General features: G+C 45.7%; 1 protein-coding gene across 1 annotated transcript; it reads right to left on the reverse strand.

Moving 5' to 3' along the window:
• Positions 1–1063: 1063 nt before the first annotated feature.
• On the reverse strand, positions 1064–22570 carry LOC128420158 (zinc finger protein 345-like). Its single transcript, XM_053401671.1, has 5 exons — positions 21734–22570; positions 21021–21102; positions 20326–20408; positions 19880–20006; positions 1064–4278 (listed from the first exon to the last, which is right to left on the reverse strand). Exons 1-5 carry the CDS (start codon positions 22145–22147, stop codon positions 2702–2704), a joined length of 2283 nt encoding a protein of 760 aa, XP_053257646.1. The 5' UTR covers positions 22148–22570; the 3' UTR covers positions 1064–2701.
• Between the last annotated feature and the right edge of the window lie 489 nt (positions 22571–23059).

The following is a 23059-nucleotide window of genomic DNA, read 5'->3' on the forward strand; positions in this document are numbered from 1 at the left end:
GCAGAAAGCCGGGCGAGGAACAGAAACACTGGAAGATCAGGTCTGGGTCCGGGTAAGAGCTGGTACTCAACAACGACATTGCTCCCGCAACCTGGGACCGGGCTGACTGGCCTTTATCTTCTCTAAGGCCAGGGGCGGTCCCGGCCCCCAGGAGCCCCACCTCTCCTGGCCTTAAGACGAGCACTCCTCCTAGGAGAAACCAGTTCCCTTCGCCTCTCTGCCCTAAGCCTCTGCAGTTCAGGAGAGGCTGAAGGGTTACTGGGCCCCGGGGGAGACTCACCTGTAGACACTGAGTCCTCAACCACCTCTGGGGCCAGAATGGATTCACCTGGTGCCTGCTCCTGAGGATCTGGCACAGGTGCAGGCTCCTCAGAATCCAGGCCTTGCCCCAGTTCAGCCGGCCCTGGAGGCGGGGACTCCTGTGCCGGCTGGGATTCCTCCGGTTCACTCTCAGAATCGGAATCCCAGGCCATCACAGGTGCCACTGCAGCTTCTCGTCCCTCAGGCCGCCCACGAGGCAGTCGCGGAGCATGTTCTCCAGCTCTGTGACGTTGCAGAGCCGGGCAGCCTGGCGGAGGGAGGTCACATACCCGGTTATGGTTTCTCCAGAGACCTGCCGCTTTGCCTAGAAGGCATTTCGACACGCTACCCCCGAGGATTATTGCGAGAAGTGCCCCTTCAGCCGTTCTATTATCGTGTCATAGGGAACGGTCGCAATATTTGTGGGAGCGAGGAGGGCTCGGGCGATCTTGAACGTTTCTTCTCCACAGATGCTGAAGAAGGTTGCCCTCTTCTTGGCTGTGTCTCATGACGTCCTTTGCCTCCAGGAGGAACGGGAAGCGGGTGGCGTATTCTTCCCAGTCTCCTGAGGCTGGGCTGAACGGCATGAAGCGGTTGCCTGTCGCCATTCTGGGTCCTTGGGTCCTGGAGCTGTAGCCTGGATGTGCAACAGTGCAATGCTGTGCTGCCTGTGGCGGCTGTGTGCGGTTCGCGGCAGACAGCTCAGCAGGATCCCACCTTCATCGCCAGTGAAATATATTCGGAGTCCTGTAGTGATTTCATGCTCTTTATTGCAGTTTGTAAAACAGTGATTTAATTGCCCCCCAAACCTCAGGCTTTTATATACATTATTTACACAACGAGTCTCGTCTGATTGGCTGTTTCTGTTGGGATCCTGCCAGGGAGACAGAGGCATCAGGCCTCCATGTCGTCTCCAGACGATCTCCGGTCTCCCATTGGAACAGCATCAGTCAAATAGCGACACGAGCCTCAGACGCATTCCAAGACTCATGCACGCCCTTCTCGCAGAGTTTCCACAACGGAAGATTCACCCAGGAGAGCATATTTACAGCTTTATTCAACGTTGGTCGGAACAAAGGAAAAACATGTCTGCTTGCATCCATGTCAAGGAAAACAGCCAGAACAAAAGCTATATACAAAACGGAAACTCCCAGTGAGCAGGAAGTAAACAGCCATGTGACACACAACAGCCTGTTCCCTTTTTAAAGGAGGAACAGAAATATCCTAACAGATTCTGCTTCCCTCCTGGAGCCTGATTAGTCTTTTCCTGCAAGCCAATCAGTTGTTGCATTCTAAGATCCTACTTGCCCGCATGCCTTGAGGCCCCAAGGTGGGCGGAGGAAGGCCTGGGGGGGGGCAGCTGCTGGCTGGGACTTTGATTGGGGCAGGGTGGGGGCACAAGGAGAGGGAGACAGGAAGACCGGCCAGGGGGTGGCACTGGGGGGATTTATTCACATTGGTTTTCTACCCAAAAGCCACCACCCCCAGCTGTGAGGAGGGTGGCGCCTCCTCCATGAATTCCTCTTCCACTCCCAGCCACTCCGCTCAAACCTTTGCTAAAATCCTGCTCTCCTCCCTCCTCTCCGTCTCAGAGGCTGGGCTTTCTGTCTCATCTCTAGGACCGCCTAAACGCCCGCAGTTGCCTCTTACCTTCCACCCAAACCGTCCACATCAATCCTAAGCATCTCCTGTTCTGATTTCCACTTTTTGTCTTCCAGCTTTTCAGACTTCTCCCTTCCTTCCTTTCATAGAGATATCTAGTGCTTCTGTTTTCTCTGTCAGTGTCTCTACTTTAGTGGTCAAATTTGTCTCCATTTCATTATTTTTATCAATTCGGGCTAATAGCTTCTCCAAATCTAACACAGGCCTGGTGTAAACTGTTTTTGAACTGCGATCTTCAAAATCTCCCTCTCCCTTGTTCTCAAAGCAGCACCTTATCAGTTTGTCAAGGTCACAGAATAACTCTTTCCCAAGAGATCCTGTTTCCTGCATTTTTCCAGCCTTCCCTCTTCCTTCCAGCCTGATACCCAACACACATAATATGTTTAACATAAAATCCAATTTCTTAAATTAAGATTCAAATTAAACAAACAAACCAAATAATTACTTTAGGAGAGGAACCATAAAACAGAAAATAGAAATAATGTGTCCAAGAGGACATAGCAGTTTAGGTGTCCAGATAAGAGTGGTTGTCTTGCAGGAATCCAATTCTCTTTAAGTGGCTCAGAGTAGAAGAAATATTATCCTTCAAAGAGAAACAAACTTGTCCAAACCTGTCTTGATTTTAGCTTTTTCAGCCAGTCCTTTTAAGAGCTCCAATTCTATTTTATAAAAGAACTTTAAAAATGAGACCAGACTTTCATAAATCCCTCCGATCACACTCTTGGCACTGAAATAGTTTCTACCCTGTGTGAATTCTCTGATGGGAAATGAGATTGTTGCTTTGACTGAAGCTCTTTCCACATTCCAGGCACTGATATGGTTTCTCCCCTGTATGAATCCTTTGATGAGAAGTGAGTTGGGAGCTCTGACTGAAGCTCTTTCCACATTCCACGCACTGATAGGGTTTCTCCCCTGTATGAATCCTTTGATGGGAAGTGAGATGGGAACTCCGATTGAAGCTCTTTCCACATTCCACGCACTGATAGGGTTTTTCCCCTGTATGAATTCTACGATGGGAAGTGAGATCGTGGCTGTGACTAAAGCTCTTTCCACAATCCAAGCAGTGATAAGGTTTCTCCCCTGTATGAATTCTACGATGGGAAATGAAACCCCGGTTTTGACTGAAGCTCTTTCCACACTCCAAGCAGTGATATGGTTTCTCCCCTGTATGAATTCTACGATGGGAAGTGAGACTTTCTTTCCAGGTGAAGCTCTTTCCACATTCCATGCACTGAAAGGGTTTCTCCCCTGTATGAATTCTTTGATGGGAGGTGAGAGAGGAGCTTTCAGTGAAGCTCTTTCCACATTCCACGCACTGATAGGGTTTCTCCCCTGTATGAATCCTTTGATGGGAAGTGAGCTTGTCCCTCTGATTGAAACTCTTTCCACATTCCATGCACTGAAAGGGTTTCTCCCCTGTATGAATCCTTTGATGGGAAGTGAGCTTGGCCCGCTGACTGAAGCTCTTTCCGCATTCCACGCACTGATAGGGTTTCTCCCCTGTATGAATCCTTTGATGGGAAGTGAGATCTGAGCAATTTCTGAATCTCTTTCCACATTCCACGCACTGATAGGGTTTCTCCCCTGTATGAATTCTTTGATGGGAAGTGAGATTGGCACTCCGAGTGAAGCTCTTTCCACATTCCACACACTGATAGGGTTTCTCCCCTGTATGAATTCTCTGGTGGGCAATGAGATAGCGTCTGTCAATGAAGCTCTTTCCACATTCCAAGCACTGATAGGGTTTCTCCCCAGTATGAATCCTTTGATGGGAGGTGAGCATGGCCCTTTGATTGAAGCTCTTTCCACATTCCTCGCACTGATAGGGTTTCTCCCCAGTATGAATCCTTTGATGGGAAGTGAGATCGGAGCTCTTCCTGAAACTTTTTCCACATTCCAAGCACTGATAGGGTTTCTCCCGTGTATGAATTCTACGATGGGAAGTGAGATCGAAGCTTTGACGGAAGCTCTTTCCACACTCCAAGCAGTGATATGGTTTCTCCCCTGTATGAATCCTTTGATGGGAAGTGAGTTGGGAGCTCTGACTGAAGCTCTTTCCACATTCCACACACTGATAGGGTTTCTCCCCTGTATGAATTCTACGATGCAAAGTGAGATAGTTGCTGTTACTGAAGCTCTTTCCACACTCCAAGCAGTGATAGTGTTTCTTCTCAAGGGGATTTATTTGATGGGAAGTGGAATGGGAGCTCTGACTGAAGCTCTCTCCACAGTCTGAATCCTGATATAGCTCCTCCACTGTGTGGATTTCGTTGCAGTCTCCCTTGTTCTTCATTTCCAATTCATCACCACCTGAAACTAAGAGGCAAAGGGATTAGAGTCTCAGGAAGAAGTGCAGTCCCAAATTATGGAACAATGCTCATTAATGCTTGGGACAGGGGAAGAACTGAAGGGAGTTAGATGTTATAATGTTCTTTTTGTTCTGTAAAAATGTCTAGTTTTGTATACAAATCAAGTTGAATATTATATGCTTTCTCTCTCTAGTTTTTAAAAGTACAGTTTAACCTAGTAACGTCATTTTGTTCAAATTTAAATATGGATCTGTACTATCTTCATAAATAAAATGTGCTTTCATTATTATTTTAAAGGTGGCCAAAGCGGGAAAGTTCCCTGTTCAAAATTAAGATATACAGTGGTACCTCGGGTTACATTCATAGAATAGAATCAGAGAATCATAGAGTTGGAATAGACCACAAGGGCCATCGAGTCCAACCTCCTGACAAGCAGGAAACACCATCAGAGCACTCCTGACATATGGTTGTCAATGTTGGGATACTGCCGGGGAGACAAAGTCCATCTGAGCCCCCAAGCTCCTGCCGGACGATCCATCGACCTCCCATAGACACGCAGTATCAGCAATAGCGACACGAAGCCTCAGAATAGATTGCCACATTCTTTGGCTGGTGCACACTCTATCAGCAGAATTCACACAGCAAAAGATGCACAGCAGGAGAACATATTTACAGTTTATTTAGCGTTGGTCAGAACAAAGAAACCATGACCGTCTGCTTCGGCTGCTCAGGCAACAAAAAGGAAAACGAAAGCAATGACACAACATAAACATCCTGTGAGACAGGAAATACGCAGGCTGTGACACAAACATCCTGCTCCCTTTTAAGGTGGAACGGAAATATCCTAACATCCTCCCCCTTTCCGTGTAACCTGTAGTACCTGTGGTTCAACCCAACTGCAACCTTTGTACGTAAACCTTAAGTTGTTCTCTGTTAACAACCTTAGACAACAGATCAGCAGGAATTTCATTTCCTGGCATATAGGACACCTGAATGAGTCCTTTCTGAATACACTCTCTTGCACGATGTAGCTTAATCTGCAAGTACTTGGTTCTTTGCTTGCAACTCTCTGAGTTCAGCAAAGCCAAACAAGATCTATTGTCTTGATACACTTGTATAGGACATTTCACAGAAACCCCGATGTCCTTAAACAGTTGCATCAACCATTCACAATCCATGAGTGAAAATGACAGAGCATTGAGTTCTGCTTCACAGGAACTTAGGCTAACTGTCGTCTGCTTTTTGCACAACCAGTCAAACAGGCAGTGGTTGTACATGTAGCATACTCCAGAAGTGCTTGTACCATCCATGGTGTCACTTCCAAAACTCACATCTGCAAAGATTTCAAGACCTCCAGTCTTCTGACTGGTAAACCTCAGCCTGTAGTGCAAAGTCCCTTTCAAATAGCGGGCTATGCGCTTCAGAGCTTTCCAATCCTGAACAGTAGGATTGTTAGCATGTCTGCTAAGCAGGTTAGTGCTTACAGCAATGTCAGGTCTTGAACATCTAGCAATGAAATTCAACTTGCCTAGAATGCATCTGTACAGCGTTGTGTCAGAAAACGCTTCAGCAGTACTATCTACCTGGTAACCTGTCACCATCGGTGTGTCTGCTGGGTTTGCATCAACCAAATTCAACCTGGTTAATACATCAGCAATTTTCTGTGTTTGGTGTACCAGAAAATTACCTGCTTGGTCCCTCTCCACCTGCAGAGAAAGATAGTTGGATACCTCACCAAGATCCTTCATGTCAAAGTGCTCCTTCAGCTGAGCTAGGGTGCTTTGGTAAAAAGCCTGATTCTTCCAAAACATCAGAAGATCATCAACAAAACATAAACAATACAGTTTGTTTTGCCCCTCCTCCTTGACAAACACACACGGATCAGCTTTGCCCTGGTGAAAACCTAGAGAAAGCAACGTCTCAGTGAGTTTTGTGTTCCAACACCTGGCACTCTGCTTGAGACCATATAAGGATTTCCGCAGTTTACAGACCATTCCCTTCTGTATCTGCATCCCGTCAGGTGGAAGCATGTACAGCTCCTCCCCCAAAATCCCGTCCAAAAAAACTGTATTATTGTCATGATGGGAAACATGCAGTTTCTCCTCTGCAGCGATCTTGAGCATCAGCCGAATGCTCTCATATTTGACGGTGGGCGAGAAGGTCTCGTGGTAATCCTGTCCTGGTGCCTGTGAAAAACCTCTGGCAACCAATCTGGCTTTGTGTCTGACAACCTTGCCATTCTGGTCTGTCTTGGCCTTGAAGACCCATTTGCTGCCAACCAGTCTCATCCCTGGGACTACCGGTACCAGCTCCCAAGTTTGGTTCCTGTTCAAGGAATCAACTTCAGCCTTCATGGCGTTTAGCCAAGGCTCAGCATCTTTAGAGGTTAACTCCTGAACCTCTTTGAAGCTTGAAGGTTCCCACACCTTCTCTGAGCTACTAAGAACAGCAGTTGCCGTCTTAGCAAACTCATCAGCAAATCTCTTCGGAGGTCTGCCTTTGGTCGCCCTTTCAGACCTGCGAACCAGACGCAAGTCTTCTGGACTCATCTCCTCTTTCTTAGGAGAAAAATGACCAATGGTGAACAGTGGTTCTTCTAGTTCATTGTCAGACTCATCAGATGGTCTGACTGAGGCCTTTGCGCTCTTGTAGTCTGCTGTGTCATCACTGTCACTGACACCAGCAGCAGCGCCGCCCACTGAACTGGAATCCGAACTCTGATCATCATCATCATCATCAGTTTCCTCAGCTTTCTCAGCATGATCTGCTTTCTTCACATCACCTTCATCCTCCTCTGGGTAACTCTGGAAAATTCCCACATTTCCCCCCCACTTAGGATTGTACTCAACACTCCTTGTGAACTTTATAGATTTAGAGTTAGTCATCCATACCCTGTATGCACCTTTTTCGTACCCCATGAACAAACCATGTGCCCCACGCTTCCCAAGCTTGTTGCTTTGTGGGGTGTGTATCCACATGTCAGAACCAAAGATTCTCATGTGCTTGACGTTAGGTTTGTTACCAAACATCTTCTCATAGGGAGTACAACCAATAGGTGATGACAATCTGCGATTAAAAGTGTAAACAAAATTCGCCAAAGCCTCCCCCCAAAACTTCTCAGGGAGGTTGGCATCATGCAACAAGGTTTTTAGTCCTTGCAGCAACGTTTGATTTGCTCGCTCCGCAAGCCCATTCATCCATGGCGATCTAGGCGTTGACAAGTCATGCTGGATTCCCTTCTCAGTCAGGAAAGCTTCAAACTGCTGAGAAGTGAACTCCCCGCTCCGATCAGTAAACAGACAGCCGATACGTTTACCGTGAGCATTCTCCAACCAAGCACAGAATGCCTTGAACCTAGGAAACGCTTGCAATTTCTGCTCGAGCATAAACACATGAATGTACCTGGAAAAAGAATCAATTAGAACCATGAAGTACCTTGCTCCTCCCAAAGAGGGCGCAAGAGGACCTACCAGGTCTGCGTGCACTAGCTGGTAGGGTTTGGAAGCCTGCCTGCTAGACTCCTTGCCTTTTGGAGCAACCTTTACCTTGTTCTCTGCACAAGATACACATTTCATGTGAAACTTACAGGGTTTGATGTTCAAACCTTCAACCAACCCAGGCATCTTGGCCAGCGCTTGCCAAGACATGTGACAAAATCTTCGATGTGCATCGTGAATACATCCCGCATGAAGAACCTTGTTAGTTTGTGCAACACAACAAGAATCAGCATCAGACACATTAACAGCACTGTCATCATAAGTTATACAGAATAAGCCATGCATAAACTTTGCATGCAAAATGTCCTCTTTGCCTTTCCTGATGACACAGACAGTCCTCTTGAAGGATATCTCAAAACCACGCCCAATCAGCTGTGGGACACTAAGCAAATTGTCCGCAGCTCCTGGAACAAAAAGTACATCTCTGATGGTAGTATGCAGACTTGCAAGTTTCTTTTTTTTATATATAAAATTTTTATTGGTTTTTCAACATATAATATAAAACAATACAAAAGACAAACACAAACAAACATATAAACATGTATAATTTCATAAATTTTTTCATGTACCCAATTTCAGCGACTTCCCCATGCCTCCCTTTTCTGCATCCCTGTTTTGAGCTTTTTTTTTTTCAGCAACCCCTGGTCCAGATTACTTATTAATTCCTTTCTTTAACCTCTTTCTTTCCTCTTATCCAATCATTTATCGCTGCAAATCTGTTATGCTTTACCCATGACATTTTAACACTCAATAATTTTACAAGAATTTTTAAGATAAAGTTTAAATTTCTTCCAATCTTCTTCCGCCGTCTCTTTCCCTTGGTCACGGATTCTGCTCGTCATCTCTGCTAGTCCCATATACTCGATCACCTTCGTCTGCCACTCTTCCAGTGTGGGTAGTTCTTGTGTCTTCCAATACTTTGCTAGTAGAACTCTTGCTGCTGTTGTAGCATACATAAAAAACATCCTATCTTTCTTTGACACCAATTGGCCCACCATGCCCAGGAGAAAAGCCTCTGGTTTTTTGTGAAAGGTACACTTAAGCACCTTCTTAATTTCATTATATATCATTTCCCAGAAGGCCTTAATCCTTGGGCACGTCCACCAAAGGTGATAGAAAGTACCTTCAGTTTCATTACATTTCCAACATTTATTATTGGGCAAATGATAAATTTTTGCAAGCTTGACTGGGGTCATGTACCACCTATAAATCATTTTCATAATATTCTCTCTTAAGGCATTACATGCCGTAAATTTTATACCGGTGGTCCATAACTGTTCCCAGTCAGCAAACATAATGTCATGACCAATGTCCTGTGCCCATTTAATCATAGCTGATTTAACCATTTCATCCTGTGTATTCCATTTCAGCAGCAAGTTGTACATTCTAGACAGGTTCTTCGTATTGGGTTCTAACAATTCTGTTTCTAACTTTGACTTCTCCACCTGGAAGCCGATTTTCCTGTCCTGTTTGAAGACTTCATTTATCTGGTAATAATGTAGCCAATCTCTTACTTTAAACTTCAGTTTCTCATAACTCTGTAATTTCACATTTCCACCTTCTTGTTCTACAATTTCCCAATATTTTGGCCATTTAGATTCCATATTAAATTTTTTAACTTCCTTAGCCTCCATTGGTGACAGCCACCTAGGGGTTTTATTTTCCAACAAATCTTTATAACGAATCCAAACATTATATAATGCTTTCCTAACAATATGGTTTTTAAAGCTTTTATGAATTTTTACCTTGTCATACCATATATATGCATGCCAACCAAATCTATTATTGAACCCTTCTAGGTCCAAAATGTCTGTGTTCTCAAGAAGTAGCCAGTCTTTCAACCAGCAAAAAGCTGCTGCTTCATAGTAAAGTTTTAAGTCCGGCAGGGCAAACCCCCCTCTTTCTTTTGCGTCAGTTAATATCTTAAATTTTATTCTGGGCTTTTTGCCCTGCCAGACAAATTTCAATATATCTTTCTGCCACTTCTTGAAACAGTCCATTCTGTCCACAGACTTGCAAGTTTCACAGTCCCAACTCCTATAGCTTGCAAAGTCCTTCCATCAGCCAGGTGGATCTCACCAACTTGAGGTGTGAAGGAGATAAACAGATGGCGGTCCTTCGCAAGATGGCGGGTGCACCCTGAATCCACAATAAACCTGGCTTTGGCCTTTGGAGAGGCTGTGCCAGCAAACAAAACCTTGTTTTCCACTGGCGTGGGCTTTTGCAACTTGCCCCCCTGCTCCTGGCCATCAGACGTGCCTTTAGCCTTTGGTGAAGCTGTGCCAGCAAACAAAGCCTTGTTTTCCACTGGCGTGGGCTCTTCACCCTCCCTCTGCCTCTGGCCATCTGCAAGCATCTTGCTCTGTTTACATCTGGTCTTCCGGCCTCTGCAAAGGCTTTGACCTTAGTTCTCACGAGAAACAGAGCTCTCAGCTGCCGACTCCTTGGCTCCCCCTGGAGGCTGGAATGCTGCCTGGGATGACGTGACAGTCTGCTCCCCCTGCAGCTTGCAACCGGTGCCCTCAGCATCCCTGCATTCACTCGCATTCTGGGAAACAGCCAGGACCTCCGATGCATTCAAACTCTGGGCTGGGATGATTGGCAGATGGGCAGCTTTCAAAGCATTCCACATCTCACATGCAGTCGTATTTCGAGCTAGCGTGTTTAATTCCTCCAGAGAGACGGACAAGACTATTACGTCTATGGCCCTCGAATTCTGGGCACTCCATTTCTCTGTCCGAGGAACTGGAGTGGCTTCAGACACAGTATGCCACACTCCAAACTGACGCAGCAAACTCTCACACCATTTTGCCCAGGTCTGATAATTGTGCCGATTTAACTTTGGGCACTCAGTGGCCTCAGAAGCTTGGAAAATCTCCATTCCAGCTTTTTACGTGAGCCTTTATGCCTTCAAAGACATCGTATCTCGGCAGCCCATTAATCACGATGCCTCTGGCTCGGCTCCCAGGCCAATTAGACCAGCCGGACTTCAAAGACTCTTGCCGGCATTCAGAAAAGCCTCTACTTTCGCTTTTCCAACACATACCTTTCAGCTGTTTGTCGCAGTCTTACTCTCCTGTAAGTGCCGTGAATCTGGGCCCGAAACCTGTTGTTGGGATACTGCCAGGGAGACAAAGTCCATCTGAGCCCCCAAGCTCCTGCCAGACGATCCATCGACCTCCCATAGACACGCAGTATCAGCAATAGCGACACGAAGCCTCAGAATAGATTGCCACATTCTTTGGCTGGTGCACACTCTATCAGCAGAATTCACACAGCAAAAGATGCACAGCAGGAGAGCATATTTACAGTTTATTTAGCGTTGGTCAGAACAAAGAAACCATGACCGTCTGCTTCGGCTGCTCAGGCAACAAAAAGGAAAACGAAAGCAACGACACAACACAAACATCCTGTGAGACAGGAAATACGCAGGCTGTGACACAAACATCCTGCTCCCTTTTAAGGTGGAACGGAAATATCCTAACAGTCAAGCCTCTGCTTAAAGACCTCAAAAGAAGGAGACTCCACCACACTCCTTGGCAGCAAATTCCACTGTCGAACAGCTCTTACTGTCAGGAAGTTCTTCCTAATGTTTAGGTGGAATCTTCTTTCTTGTAGTTTGGATCCATTGCTCCGTGTCCGCTTTTCTGGAGCAGCAGAAAACAACCTTTCTCCCTCCTCTATATGACATCCTTTTATATACTTGAACATGGCTATCATATCACCCCTTAACCTCCTCTTCTCCAGGCTAAACATGCCCAGCTCCCTTAGCCGTTCCTCATAAGGCATCGTTTCCAGGCCTTTGACCATTTTGGTTGCCCTCCTCTGGACACGTTCCAGTTTGTCAGTGTCCTTCTTGAACTGTGGTGCCCAGAACTGGACACAGTACTCCAGGTGAGGTCTGACCAGAGCAGAATACAGTGGCACTATTGCTTCCCTTGATCTAGATGCTATACTCCTATTGATGCAGCCCAGAATTGCATTGGCTTTTTTAGCTGCCGCATCACACTGTTGGCTCATGTCAAGTTTGTGGTCAACCAAGACTCCTAGATCCTTTTCACATGTAGTGCTCTCAAGCCAGGTGTCCCCCATCTTGTATTTGTGCCTCTCATTTTTTTTGCCCAAGTGCAATACTTTACATTTCTCCCTGTTAAAGTTCATCTTGTTTGTTTTGGCCCAGTTCTCTAATCTGTCAAGGTCGTTTTGAAGTGTGATCCTGTCCTCTAGGGTGTTAGCCACCCCTCCCAGTTTGGTGTCATCTGCAAATTTGATCAGGATGCCCTTGAGTCCATCATCCAAGTCGTTGATGAAGATGTTGAATAAGACCGGGCCCAAGACAGAACCCTGTGGCACCCCACTAGTCACTCTTCTCCAGGATGAAGAGGAACCATTGATGAGCACCCTTTGGGTTCAGTCAGTCAGCCAGTTACAAATCCACTGAGTGGTAGCATAGTCAAGACCGCATTTTACCAGCTTCTTTACAAGAATATCATGGGGCACCTTGTCAAATGCCTTGCTGAAATCAAGGTAGGCTACATCCACTGCATTCCCTTCATCTACCAGGCTTGTAATTCTGTCAAAAAACAAGATCAGGTTAGTCTGACATGACTTATTTTTCAGAAATCCATGCTGACTATTGGTGATCACAGCATTCCTTTCTAGGTGCTCACAGACTGTTTGCTTAATGATCGGCTCCAGAATCTTTCCTGGTATTGATGTCAGACTGACTGGGCGGTAATTATTTGGGTCCTCTCTTTTCCCCTTTTTGAAAATAGGGACAACATTTGCCCTCCTCCAGTCTGCCGGGACTTCGTCTGTTCTCCAGGAATTCTCAAAGATGACTGCCAGTGGTTCTGAGATCACATCTGCCAGTTCTTTTAATACTCTTGGATGCAGTTCATCTGGCCCTGGAGACTTGAATACATCTAAACTAGCCAAGTATTCTTGTACTATCTCCTTAGTTATTCTGGGCCGTGTTTCCTCTGCTGAATCATTTGCTCCAAATTCTTCAGGTCGGGTATTGTTTTCTTTATCGGAGAAGACTGAGGCAAAGAAGGCATTGAGGAGTTCAGCCCTTTCTGTGTCCCCTGTTTGCATTTCACCATCTTCTCCTCTGAGTGACCCCACTGTTTCTTTGTTCTTCCTTTTGCTACGAACATACCCATAAAAGCCTTTTTTGTTGCTTGTTGCTTTCAGGTTACATACGCTTCAGGTTACAGACTCTACTAACCCAGAAATAATGCTTCAGTTTAAGAACTTTGCTTCAGGATAAGAACAGAAATCATGCCGCGGCGGCGCGGCGGCAATAGCAGGAGACCCCATTAGCTAAAGTGGTGCTTCAGGTTAAAAACAGTTTCATGTTAAGAAAGGACCTCCGGAACGAATTAAGTACTTAACCCGAGGTACCACTGTATTCAATATGCTATGTTGTTCAATATGCAGTAATAAATCTAAACAAATTTTAAGAGCTTGAGACATATTTGGGAACATTGACTCTGGACTGACTTGGTCATAGTCAGCTACCTTGTGGTAGGGGAATGAACTTCTGTGTGCTGAAAAACACATTTTGTATATTGAACAAATGTGTGTAGCAGCTGCCAAATTTAAATTTCTTTAGTGGCTAAAAATTTAATGATGATGTGCATCACCTTAAACCAATTTGGATGTTTTCTTAAATTCTCGACATCACAGAATGCAGCAGAAACTTGGCATATCAGTATTATTATTATTCCAGTTTCCTTACAGTGGTACCTCAGGTTACATACACTTCAGGTTACAGACTCCGCTAACCTAGAAATGGTACCTCGGGTTAAGAACTTTGCTTCACGATGAGAACAGAAATCGTGCTCTGGCAGCGCAGCGGCAGCAGGAGGCCCCATTAGCTAAAGTGGTCTTCAGGTTAAGAACAGTTTCAGGTTAAGAACGGACCTACGGAACGAATTAAGTTCTTAACCCGAAGTACCACTGTACTTAAATGTTACATTTTTGTGAGAAGTTACAGGGGACGAGGCAGGGGGTCTCCTCGATAGGGGAACCCACCCTGTGGAACGCCCTCCCATCAGATGTCAAGGAAATAACCATGCAACTTTTAGAGGACTTCTGAAGGCACCTCTGTATTGGGAAGTTTTTAATGTTTGATGTTTTATTATGTTTTTCTATTTGTTGGAAGTTGCCCAGAGTGGCTGGGGCAACCCAGTCAGATGGGCAAGGTAAAAATAATAAAATTATTAAGATGGCGACGGAGATAGCAGCATAGTCAGGTTCGCCTGCCTTCAATTAAGATTTTAAGTAGTTTTTTTAGCCTTTTTTAGCCTTCCTGGACTCTAATTTTACAGTTTTAATGATTTATTGGCTGCCTTATCACCTCACCACTGCCTCTGTTTTTCTTAGTTAACGTTTTATTGTTTTACTGGCTTGTTGCTGTGCTACTGACCAAGCTGCCCTTCCCCATTAACAAATGCCTAAAGAAGCAGCTCCTGTGATTGATTGCCTGCTTTGATTCCTGGCTAAAAACTTAAGACTAACATAGGGTCAGGGAGACCTGGCACTAGTTCAAACTGAAAGTTGAAGCCGTCCGCCATCCCCGGGGCTGCGGGGAGGGGAGCCGAGACCCAACGCGACAGGACGCCGGTGCAGAAAGGGAGCTAGACAAAGGAGGCTGCCGGAGAGGGAGAGTTCGCCCTGTGTTCAGTGCCCAGCCAGATGACCGCCACGGCAAAGGAGCTCAGCAAATTGGTCTTAATTACTTGCCTACCTTGGAGATAGTTTCTTCGGCAAGTAAGATGGCGGTTTAAGCCAGATAGGATTTTATCGCCCTCCTCCCCTCAACGTTTCATCTGCCACAGTCGCTGTAAGTAATGCCACTGTAAAAATCTATTCCATCTATCCCCCTCTATCTCTGACTGCTAGACTGTGAACTGTCGGAAAGTCTGGCACGCAGTGGACCACAGCCACTCCTAATTAATTAACTAGATGTGGAGCTTCTGGGGAGAGCGTTATTTAACGAGAGGAGTGTTAATTCTAGCTTGTCTAATTGGGACGAAGTGGTGCTATCCTCACATCCACATATCCCACATAACTCCATATACTCTACGGAGATGGTGCTCACCAGACAGAAATGTAAAGTTCTGGGGGTCTCCCCAACGCAGAGGGTTGAATCACCACCAGCAACCTCGCAGACGAAAATTTTGCATTATTTTAAGCCTGAAACAAAAACGCCCACATGCTCCGAGCCCCCACTTCTCCATGATTGGTCTATTGACCGAACATGGTATGGGAAGGAACCTGATATTGGTGAGGAGAGAGAGGGGATCAGTCTGGCAATGGAGATGGCTCAGATAGTCTCCCAATCTAGTGCTACCGACACTCGTAGAACACACACTAGATGGATCAGTCAATGCAGCCAGCCCCAGCGAAAAGGCTAGGATGGAACCCTCAAGTGCGACGAGAACAGAGGAAAATCCAAGTCAGCTAAAAGGAGCCTGCTGGGACACAGATAGCAACATCTGTGTCCTGATTGGGTTTTTCAATGAAATGATGAAAGAATGCCAAATGCACATAAACAAAGAATTAAGACCAATCAGGAACTTTCTTACGGAATGCGTGGGTCTGCTAGTAAGCCTGACAGAGCTTATCAGGAAGGGAGCAATCTCACACACCCCTACTCCAGCGGCCAAAATTCCAACAGAGCCCAGTATCTCAGAGAAGGTCCCAAAGAGAGCCACTCCCATGTCTACCAACAGTCGAGTCACACACTCCTCACCTAAAAAGAAGCATCGCCACCAAAGAATACACCTACTTCACAAGAAGAAGTCTAAAAACATAAAAGTGGGAAGGCGGACTAAGAGTCATACACAAACTAAGAAATTGAATTTTTCTAAGTTATTCAAGCTCCTGGAGAATCCCACAATAAAGGAATCAAATATAAAGAATACTAAACCCGTGACCCCAAAACAGAGCATTATCCAGCAACCTAAAGTGACAAGCGCATCACAACCCCCTAATCCTCAATCAACGAAAGATCGGAACGAACAATTAGATAAAGACCGGCAAACCCCCTCTGCTACTGTGGAGACTATCACCCCCATTCGCAATAAGACAACCCAGAACAATCAAACGCTGATCCTCAACAGAAGCAGATTGGTTATTTGCCCTACGTACTACCGTACAGAATTACATTCACTGGACCAACAAAGAACGTATATATTTTAAAAAATTGACTTAGTACTTAGAGGCCTCCTACTACAAGGTAACGTTATCAAGGCAGATTTTCTCCCAAATGACAATAAGTATAATCGAGTGATGCTGACATTTAAAGATGACTCGACCGCAAAACAAATATTAATTAATAAGGAGAAGCTGCAAAGGGTGGGCCTGACAGTGACTCACCTATTCGAAGTGCCCGGCCCCCCCCTCGCACCTCATCAAATCAAATAAGACAGACATCTATTCAAAGGTGGTGGAAAACAATAAAGCTGAATATCAGAATAACCACCAGTCGCCTCACGAACTGGATACCCCTACACACAATTTCTCCTTTGAAGAAAATACCTTAATTAGTCAATTCTGGACATTCCCACCTTTAATACAAGCTGAAATCCTAGAAAGATTAGAAACGCTAAGAAATAAGCTGGCCGGGAAAGAGTTATATAAGGAAACCAAGGCAGATGTCCAAAGAAAGAGCAAGAGCCCTCCCAAAACGATCATCTCACAAGAACTCGATTCAGTGGCTCGTCGACCACGTAACCTTCAGATAAAAGCAGAGATTAATCTACCTGCAATCAAGAAAGTACAACTCACAGAGGAGAATAATGCATCGCTCCCTATAAGGAAAAACATGCCTAAGGAAACTTCACCAGCCGCGGCGGCGATGTGGGGACCCTCAGAAACCACAGGCGCTGAAGCCTGTGGACCTGGTGACTCGGCGGGCACCATTTGCGCCCCCCCCCCGACCCGCGAAGGAGCCTTTTTAAAGGCTTCGGAACGGGGGACGGAGAGCGGTGCGGTGCTGAGAGTCGACTGCTTCCCCTACTGAGTGAAGCCGCATGCCATGGACGGAGAGCGCTGACTTCTTTCTCTGAACATTTGGACTAAAAGTAACAACCCGTGAGTAATACGGAAATTGGACTTAAAAAGGGAAATTTTTCTTGGGAATTAGGCACGATCGGGTAAGGCGCAAAGAGGAAGTCCGTCTACCCGCCTTGTAAACATCTTAAAGCAAGGATTTTATAACTAAGGTTGAGAGAACACCTTTCTCTTTTGTGGATAAAAGCAATTAACTCCACGTTTTGGCAATATAAGTGATTGTGCTGGAGGATAAGAGCTAATAATGAGAGCGGAATTGTCACCCCTCCCCCAAGACCCAGGAGCGATCGGTGAGAGAGCCTGCTGAAGAGATATAGAAGACTTTGACAGCTGTCAAACTAGCTGTCAAAGTTGGGGGAAAAGGAGAACTTTGTTTCTGTTGTCTTTGCTGGTTATATTTGTTACAATTTGGTAATAAATTGTTAAAAATAAAGAAGAAAAGGCTAATTTGACTTTTGGGTTGGAACTGGAAGATACTAAGAAACCAGAACCCCTCTAGAGGGGGTTCAGGACATTACAAGAATGGCTGTAAGTGGAAAAATACTGGCTGAACTGGAGAGGACTTTTTTTCTCTTGGTAAAGTTACAAGAACAAAGTGATGTTTTGGCTACAAATGTTACAATATTGAATGGAGCAGTAAATAAAACTACTGAGCCTGGAAGGGACTTGACTCAAGTCTTTGCAGCTGAACAAAAAGGTTTTGCAGCTGAACTAAAAATCTCTGCAGCTGAACAAGAAAAGAAATCTGAGAAATTTGAGAATGTGAGGAAAGAGATACATGATGATTTGAAGGAAAAGGAAGGAGGAGCTATAATGCCACAGATGATTAAGGAGAGCCAGAGGCCAGTTAAGATGGATACAAAGGAAAATAAGATCAGGATGATGAAAATTTGGTTTGAATTGAAGAATGGAGAATGGAGAGATCTCCTTATGTGGAGATCTGAAGACCTATGGATTACAAACCTGGCTAAAGTGGAAACTGGAGCTTTTGGGACATTTGGACTTAAGAGAAGTAAGAAACAAGATTTTGGCTCCACTTTTAAATATGGAGGCCTGGCTGAAAGAAACATGGACCTTATTGGGACAGAGCTTCTTCGAGATTTGGTGTTCAATATAAAGGACTATCAAAAAAACCGGCAGAGAGGAATTGAGAGAGAATTAAGAGCCTCGGACGTGAGGTCGCCAGGCTGACAGCAGATAGACTGATGGACATTTGCTGGGGTTCGAAACCGGGAAAGGGGGGGTGGGGCTTTGGGAATTCAAAGGGTGTACAATTATATTCTGTTTCTTTTAATTTTGTTTTGCTACTAATATAAAAATGGGGAATTCGTGGAAGGGAATTGGGGTCGACCTTAGAAAAAGATTTTTAAGAATAAGTACTGATGTATAAAGACTGAGGTTTATAAGTTAAAATTGGTTAACTAAAATGAATTAAAGAAAATAAGGTAAAGTTTGGGGACAAGAACTTGCTGAGCTAAAAATTGGAACTGGAATACAAGAAGGGGAGGTGTGGGGAAGTCAAGGAAATTGGTTATTGATAGTAAGGAATGTAAATTTTATGTGTTTTTAATTGCTGTTTTTTTTGTTTTTTCTTTATTTTTTGAAAATTTCAATAAATATTTATATATATATAAAAAAGGAAACTTCACCAGGCTTCTGGTCCAAAATGAGATATTTAGATGAAGCGGAATTAGGCCACAACCAGGTAGAGTACCCCCAGGAGGAGGCCTTGTATAGCAAAGGCCCAGTCTCTACCAATGTGAGCACTCTATATTTACCATCTGACACCATAGAATACCTGGGCAGCTCTCCATGTAAGGATGATAGTCGGCTGCCATGCGGAATGGTAAACTCCAACAGTACCTTGGAAGATAATTGACAAGGAGTGGATCTTGGTAAAGCCAACCTTAGCTTTTTATCATGGAATATCGCAGGATGGCAAAAAAAGGCAGCTGATCCATCCTTTGCTAAATTTATCCAAGGCTACGACACAGTATTTTTACAGGAGACATGGCTCACAGGGGACCTAGAAGTTAACGGCTTTTCCTCAATGTCCCTCACAGGATCTCCAAGCACTAAAGGGGGGAGAGTCAAGGGTGGCCTAGGCATTTTAATATCTACAAGGTTGAGGGCGTCCTTAGTAAAGTTAGAGACACTGAAACACCTGGCTATGGCCTTACTAGTGAAAAGTAGATTCTTCACCCTGCTACTGATTAATGTATATCTTCCCCCCCAAAGAGGCAAGCAGCTGATTAAAAACACCTGGCATGGGCTGGAAACATACATTGTCCAGGAAAGAATCGGAATACCATAGTTTAAAACTACTGCTAGAGTACAAGAATCCCAAGACTACATTAAATGTAGCTAAATTCTGTGCGTCTGCAATCAATCGCAGGAAGCAAGTGGTATCCCATAATGACCAAACCCCTAAATGTTAATTACGGGGGCACGCTAACAATTAATTTTAATTTTTATATTTAAATCCTTGTTATATTCATATTGTCCCTTGTATTTCTGATATTTTTTATGATCTGTGATATTGTGTGTGTTGACGCTGGTCTGTGACCGTATTAATAAATTCATTCATTCATTCATTATTGTTACTACAGGGTTCACTGCCTAAGATTCAAAAGGCCTGGCTCTGTTTTGGGATGGAGTTTGCTTGGTTCAGTCGTGGAATCTGTGCCATCTCCAATGTCAAGCGACTCTTTGGTCAACCAGAGAGAGACAAGCAAGAACAAAAGCAGGAAACGTGACTGAAGCTACTTCAACACCTCAAATCACTCTGAATCCTACATTTAAGAAGGCCTGGGCAGTTCAGACAGCCTGATCGTGGTTTTAAATGGAGGAAGAATATTCACAGGGAAAACAATCAATAGCCATCCATCCAAGGTTTGCTATGGGAGTGTTAACATCCCAGGTGCTGTGGGTGGCGCTGTTGAGCCCCATCGAAATATCAGAGGTTCATCATATAGAGAGATGTCTTGAATTACAAAACAGATAGGATGATCCAATAGGGAGCCTTACCGAGAGAGTCCAAGATCCCACGATTCTCCTCCATGACTTCCTTATGGAGAGCTCTCTGGTCAGGATCCAGCAACGCCCACTCCTCGTCTGTGAAATGGACAGCCACATCTTCAAAGCACACTGGACCCTAACAGAACAGGAAAAAGGCTGTCCTCTTAGAGAACATTCACTTGGCTCTGTTGTTTTCTACAGCGGCCAGACCCCTCTCTGCCTTCCTCATCCCTCTCTCCTGCTGCAGCTTCTGCCTCGGAGTCTGGGCTGCTCTCTGCCACAGACTCCCTCTGCTCCCTCAGCCCTCTTCCCTCTCCAGCTTCAGACACCTCCTCCTCCTCCTCCTCCCAGTCGGCTCCCTCTTCTCTGGCTCCTCCCACCATTCCTCTGCATCCAACTGTGTCCAGCCAGTCTGCATCCCAGCGCTCCTTCCCCACAAGGCTCCTTCCCCCTACCTGATCTGGGTCCACAGCTGCTGCCTCCCCTCCACCACCATGAAAAGATGAAGGAGCAGGTCTTGGTGGCATCATTCCGTCTCCTGGGAGAGAAAATGTAAGTGGGAAACTGCAAGTGCATCTCTAAGTACAGATGGGGCTTGTCAAAGTCTCCCCTGCTAGCTTCCGGTTCCGCTCTGCTTTATTGGAGGCAGCGGGAGATCGTTGGCAAAGGAAAAACAAGGATGATTGAGGGTAATTCTCCTTGCAAGTTGCCCCCAGGGACAGGGGGGAACGGGCTTCACTCCCAGTTCATCTTGGTACCAGGTTCCGGCTCCGGCATGGATTGCGGGAGGCAGGGAGGCGCTGAGTGAAAAAGCTCTTCATCTGCCAAAAACTCTCCTTCGCTGCCATTAAGAAGCAGAGGTTCTCCTGTCAATTAGAGCTCAATTTGGACTAATGTACAGGCGTTGCTGGAAGAGATGAGCTCATAAACTGCGGAATTGAACCAGCTGCAGTAAAAGTCTCCCCTGCTGAGTACATTTGGACTCATTTGTACCCATTTCATATATTGGTTTTGCAAATATACATCTCCCCCCCCCCCCGAGCTCTGGGCTCCAGGTGTCTTCCCCCAAAAGATGCAAAGAACTCACAGATTAGTTTCAAAACCAAGAGAATGTGACAAAACGGGGGAGAAAACACTCCTTCCTCCTTACCCAGAGGCCTCACTCTGGCGTCGAGCGGAGTCTTCTCTGCCTCAGAAGAATCAAGACCCATTTCTGCCAAAAGATCCTTCCTCTGAAAGAGCAACAAGGATTCAAAACAGAGAATGGGGAGAAGGGTTAGAGAAGGAATGGCAGAGGCAAGCGCTTTCGGGGGACAGAGGTGAAAGCTGCTTCCTGCTTCTGCTAGACTGGTGTCTGGGGTTGGCTGCCAGGACCATGAAACATTGGTCCTCAAGGATCTTCACTGGCTCCCAGAACGTTTCCCAGCACAATTCAAAGTGTTGGCCTCAAAGGCCCACTATACCCAAAGGAGCATCTCCATGAACTGAGGTCCAGTTCCGAGGGTCTTCTGCTGATTCCCTCACTGTGGTAAGTGAAGTTACAGGGAACCAGGCAGAAGACCTTCTCCACAGTGGCCCCACCCTGGGGAATGCCCTCCCATCAGGTGAGAAGGAGATAAAAAACTGCATAACTTTTAGAAGACACCTGATGCCTTCTTATGCTTTTATATGTGCTGGAAGGCACCCAGCCACATGGGTGTGGTATTAATAATAAGAAGAAGAGGAAGAAGAGCAAGAAGGAGAAGGAGAAGATCTGTTCCTAGATGCTTTCCAAAAAAGGATGGGCCATTAGGAAATGATTTGGGAATACTCTCCCTCCTCTTTGGAGCCCCTGGGGAGTATCCAGAGGAAAGTCTCTCTCACCTGCTGCTCTGCCTGCTTCCTCTCCTCTGCCTGACTCAGGAGGAAACCTTCGGCCAGGGCCACCGCCTGGGAACAGGTCTCCGCTCCGCATTCCCTCACCCAGTTCTCCATCTCCAGAGGAAGGACAGCCAGGAACTGCTCCAAGATCACCAGGTCCAACATCTGAGATTTCGTGTGCCTTTCTGGCTTCAGCCATAGACGGCAAAGGTGGTAGAATTGGCTGCAAACCTCTCGGGGTCCTTTGGCCTCCTGGTAGCAGAACTGCCTGAGCTGCTGGCTCTGCACCTCTGAGCAAGGGGTGTCCTCCTCACCCAGGATCTTCTGCACGGCGTCTTCATGGAATCCCCCATTGCTCTCAGTTTCTATGGCATGGCCTCTTCCTGCTTCAGGGCCAGCTGAGTCTTGCTCATCCATCTGGGCTCTCTGGAGGTCTCCAAGAGATTGGAAGGAGCCCCTTGGTCCTCTGCCAAGTTCTAATGGAAGGTGCAGCAAATCCTACGAATCAAACACACTATTCTATTGTAAGATCAATACACAGCCAAGAGAAGAAGAATGTTCCCTGAGGAAGCATGGATGAGTCTTCCTAGGAACCAGGGCTGGATTGCCACCGACCCTGTTGTTGTTGTGTAGTCGTTTAGTCGTGTCCGCCTCTTTGTGACCCCCTGGACCAGAGCACGCCAGGCACTCCTGTCATCCACTGCCTCCCGCAGTTTAGTCAAACAAATAAAGAATTAGGGAGGGGAAATGCCCTACATACAGAGTTTTATGAATAGAGAGAGAAGCTAAAGCGTTTGCAAGGAGGACGGTTTGTAAGCAGAGGTATTACTGTACTTCTCCCTCATGTCCCTCTTAATACACTTCTTCCTCATAATTATGTCCCTCTTACTATACTTCTCCCTCACAATTATGTCCCTCTTAAGATACTTCTCCCTCATGTCCCTCCTAATGTCCTTCTCCCTCCTAACTGTCTTCCAGCCCACCTCCCTGGCCAAGGCCTGAGGTCCCTCTGGCTCCCTCCCGGACCCCCAGCCTCTCTTCCCGCCTCCCGGGTTATTACTGTACTTCTCCTTCATGGTCTTTCCCTCCTAATATACTTCTCCCTCATAATAATGTCCCTCTTAATATCCTTCTCCCTCATAATTATGTCCCTCTTAATATACTTCTCCCTCATAATAATGTCCCTCTTAATATACTTCTCCCTCATAATAATGTCCCTCTTAATACACTTCTCCCTCACAATAATGTCCCTCTTAATATCCTTCTCCCTCATAATTATGTCCCTCTTAATATACTTCTCCCTCATAATAATGTCCCTCTTAATATACT

This window comes from Podarcis raffonei, chromosome 8, assembly GCF_027172205.1.
Source record: "Podarcis raffonei isolate rPodRaf1 chromosome 8, rPodRaf1.pri, whole genome shotgun sequence".
Taxonomy (NCBI): Eukaryota; Metazoa; Chordata; class Lepidosauria; order Squamata; family Lacertidae; genus Podarcis; species Podarcis raffonei.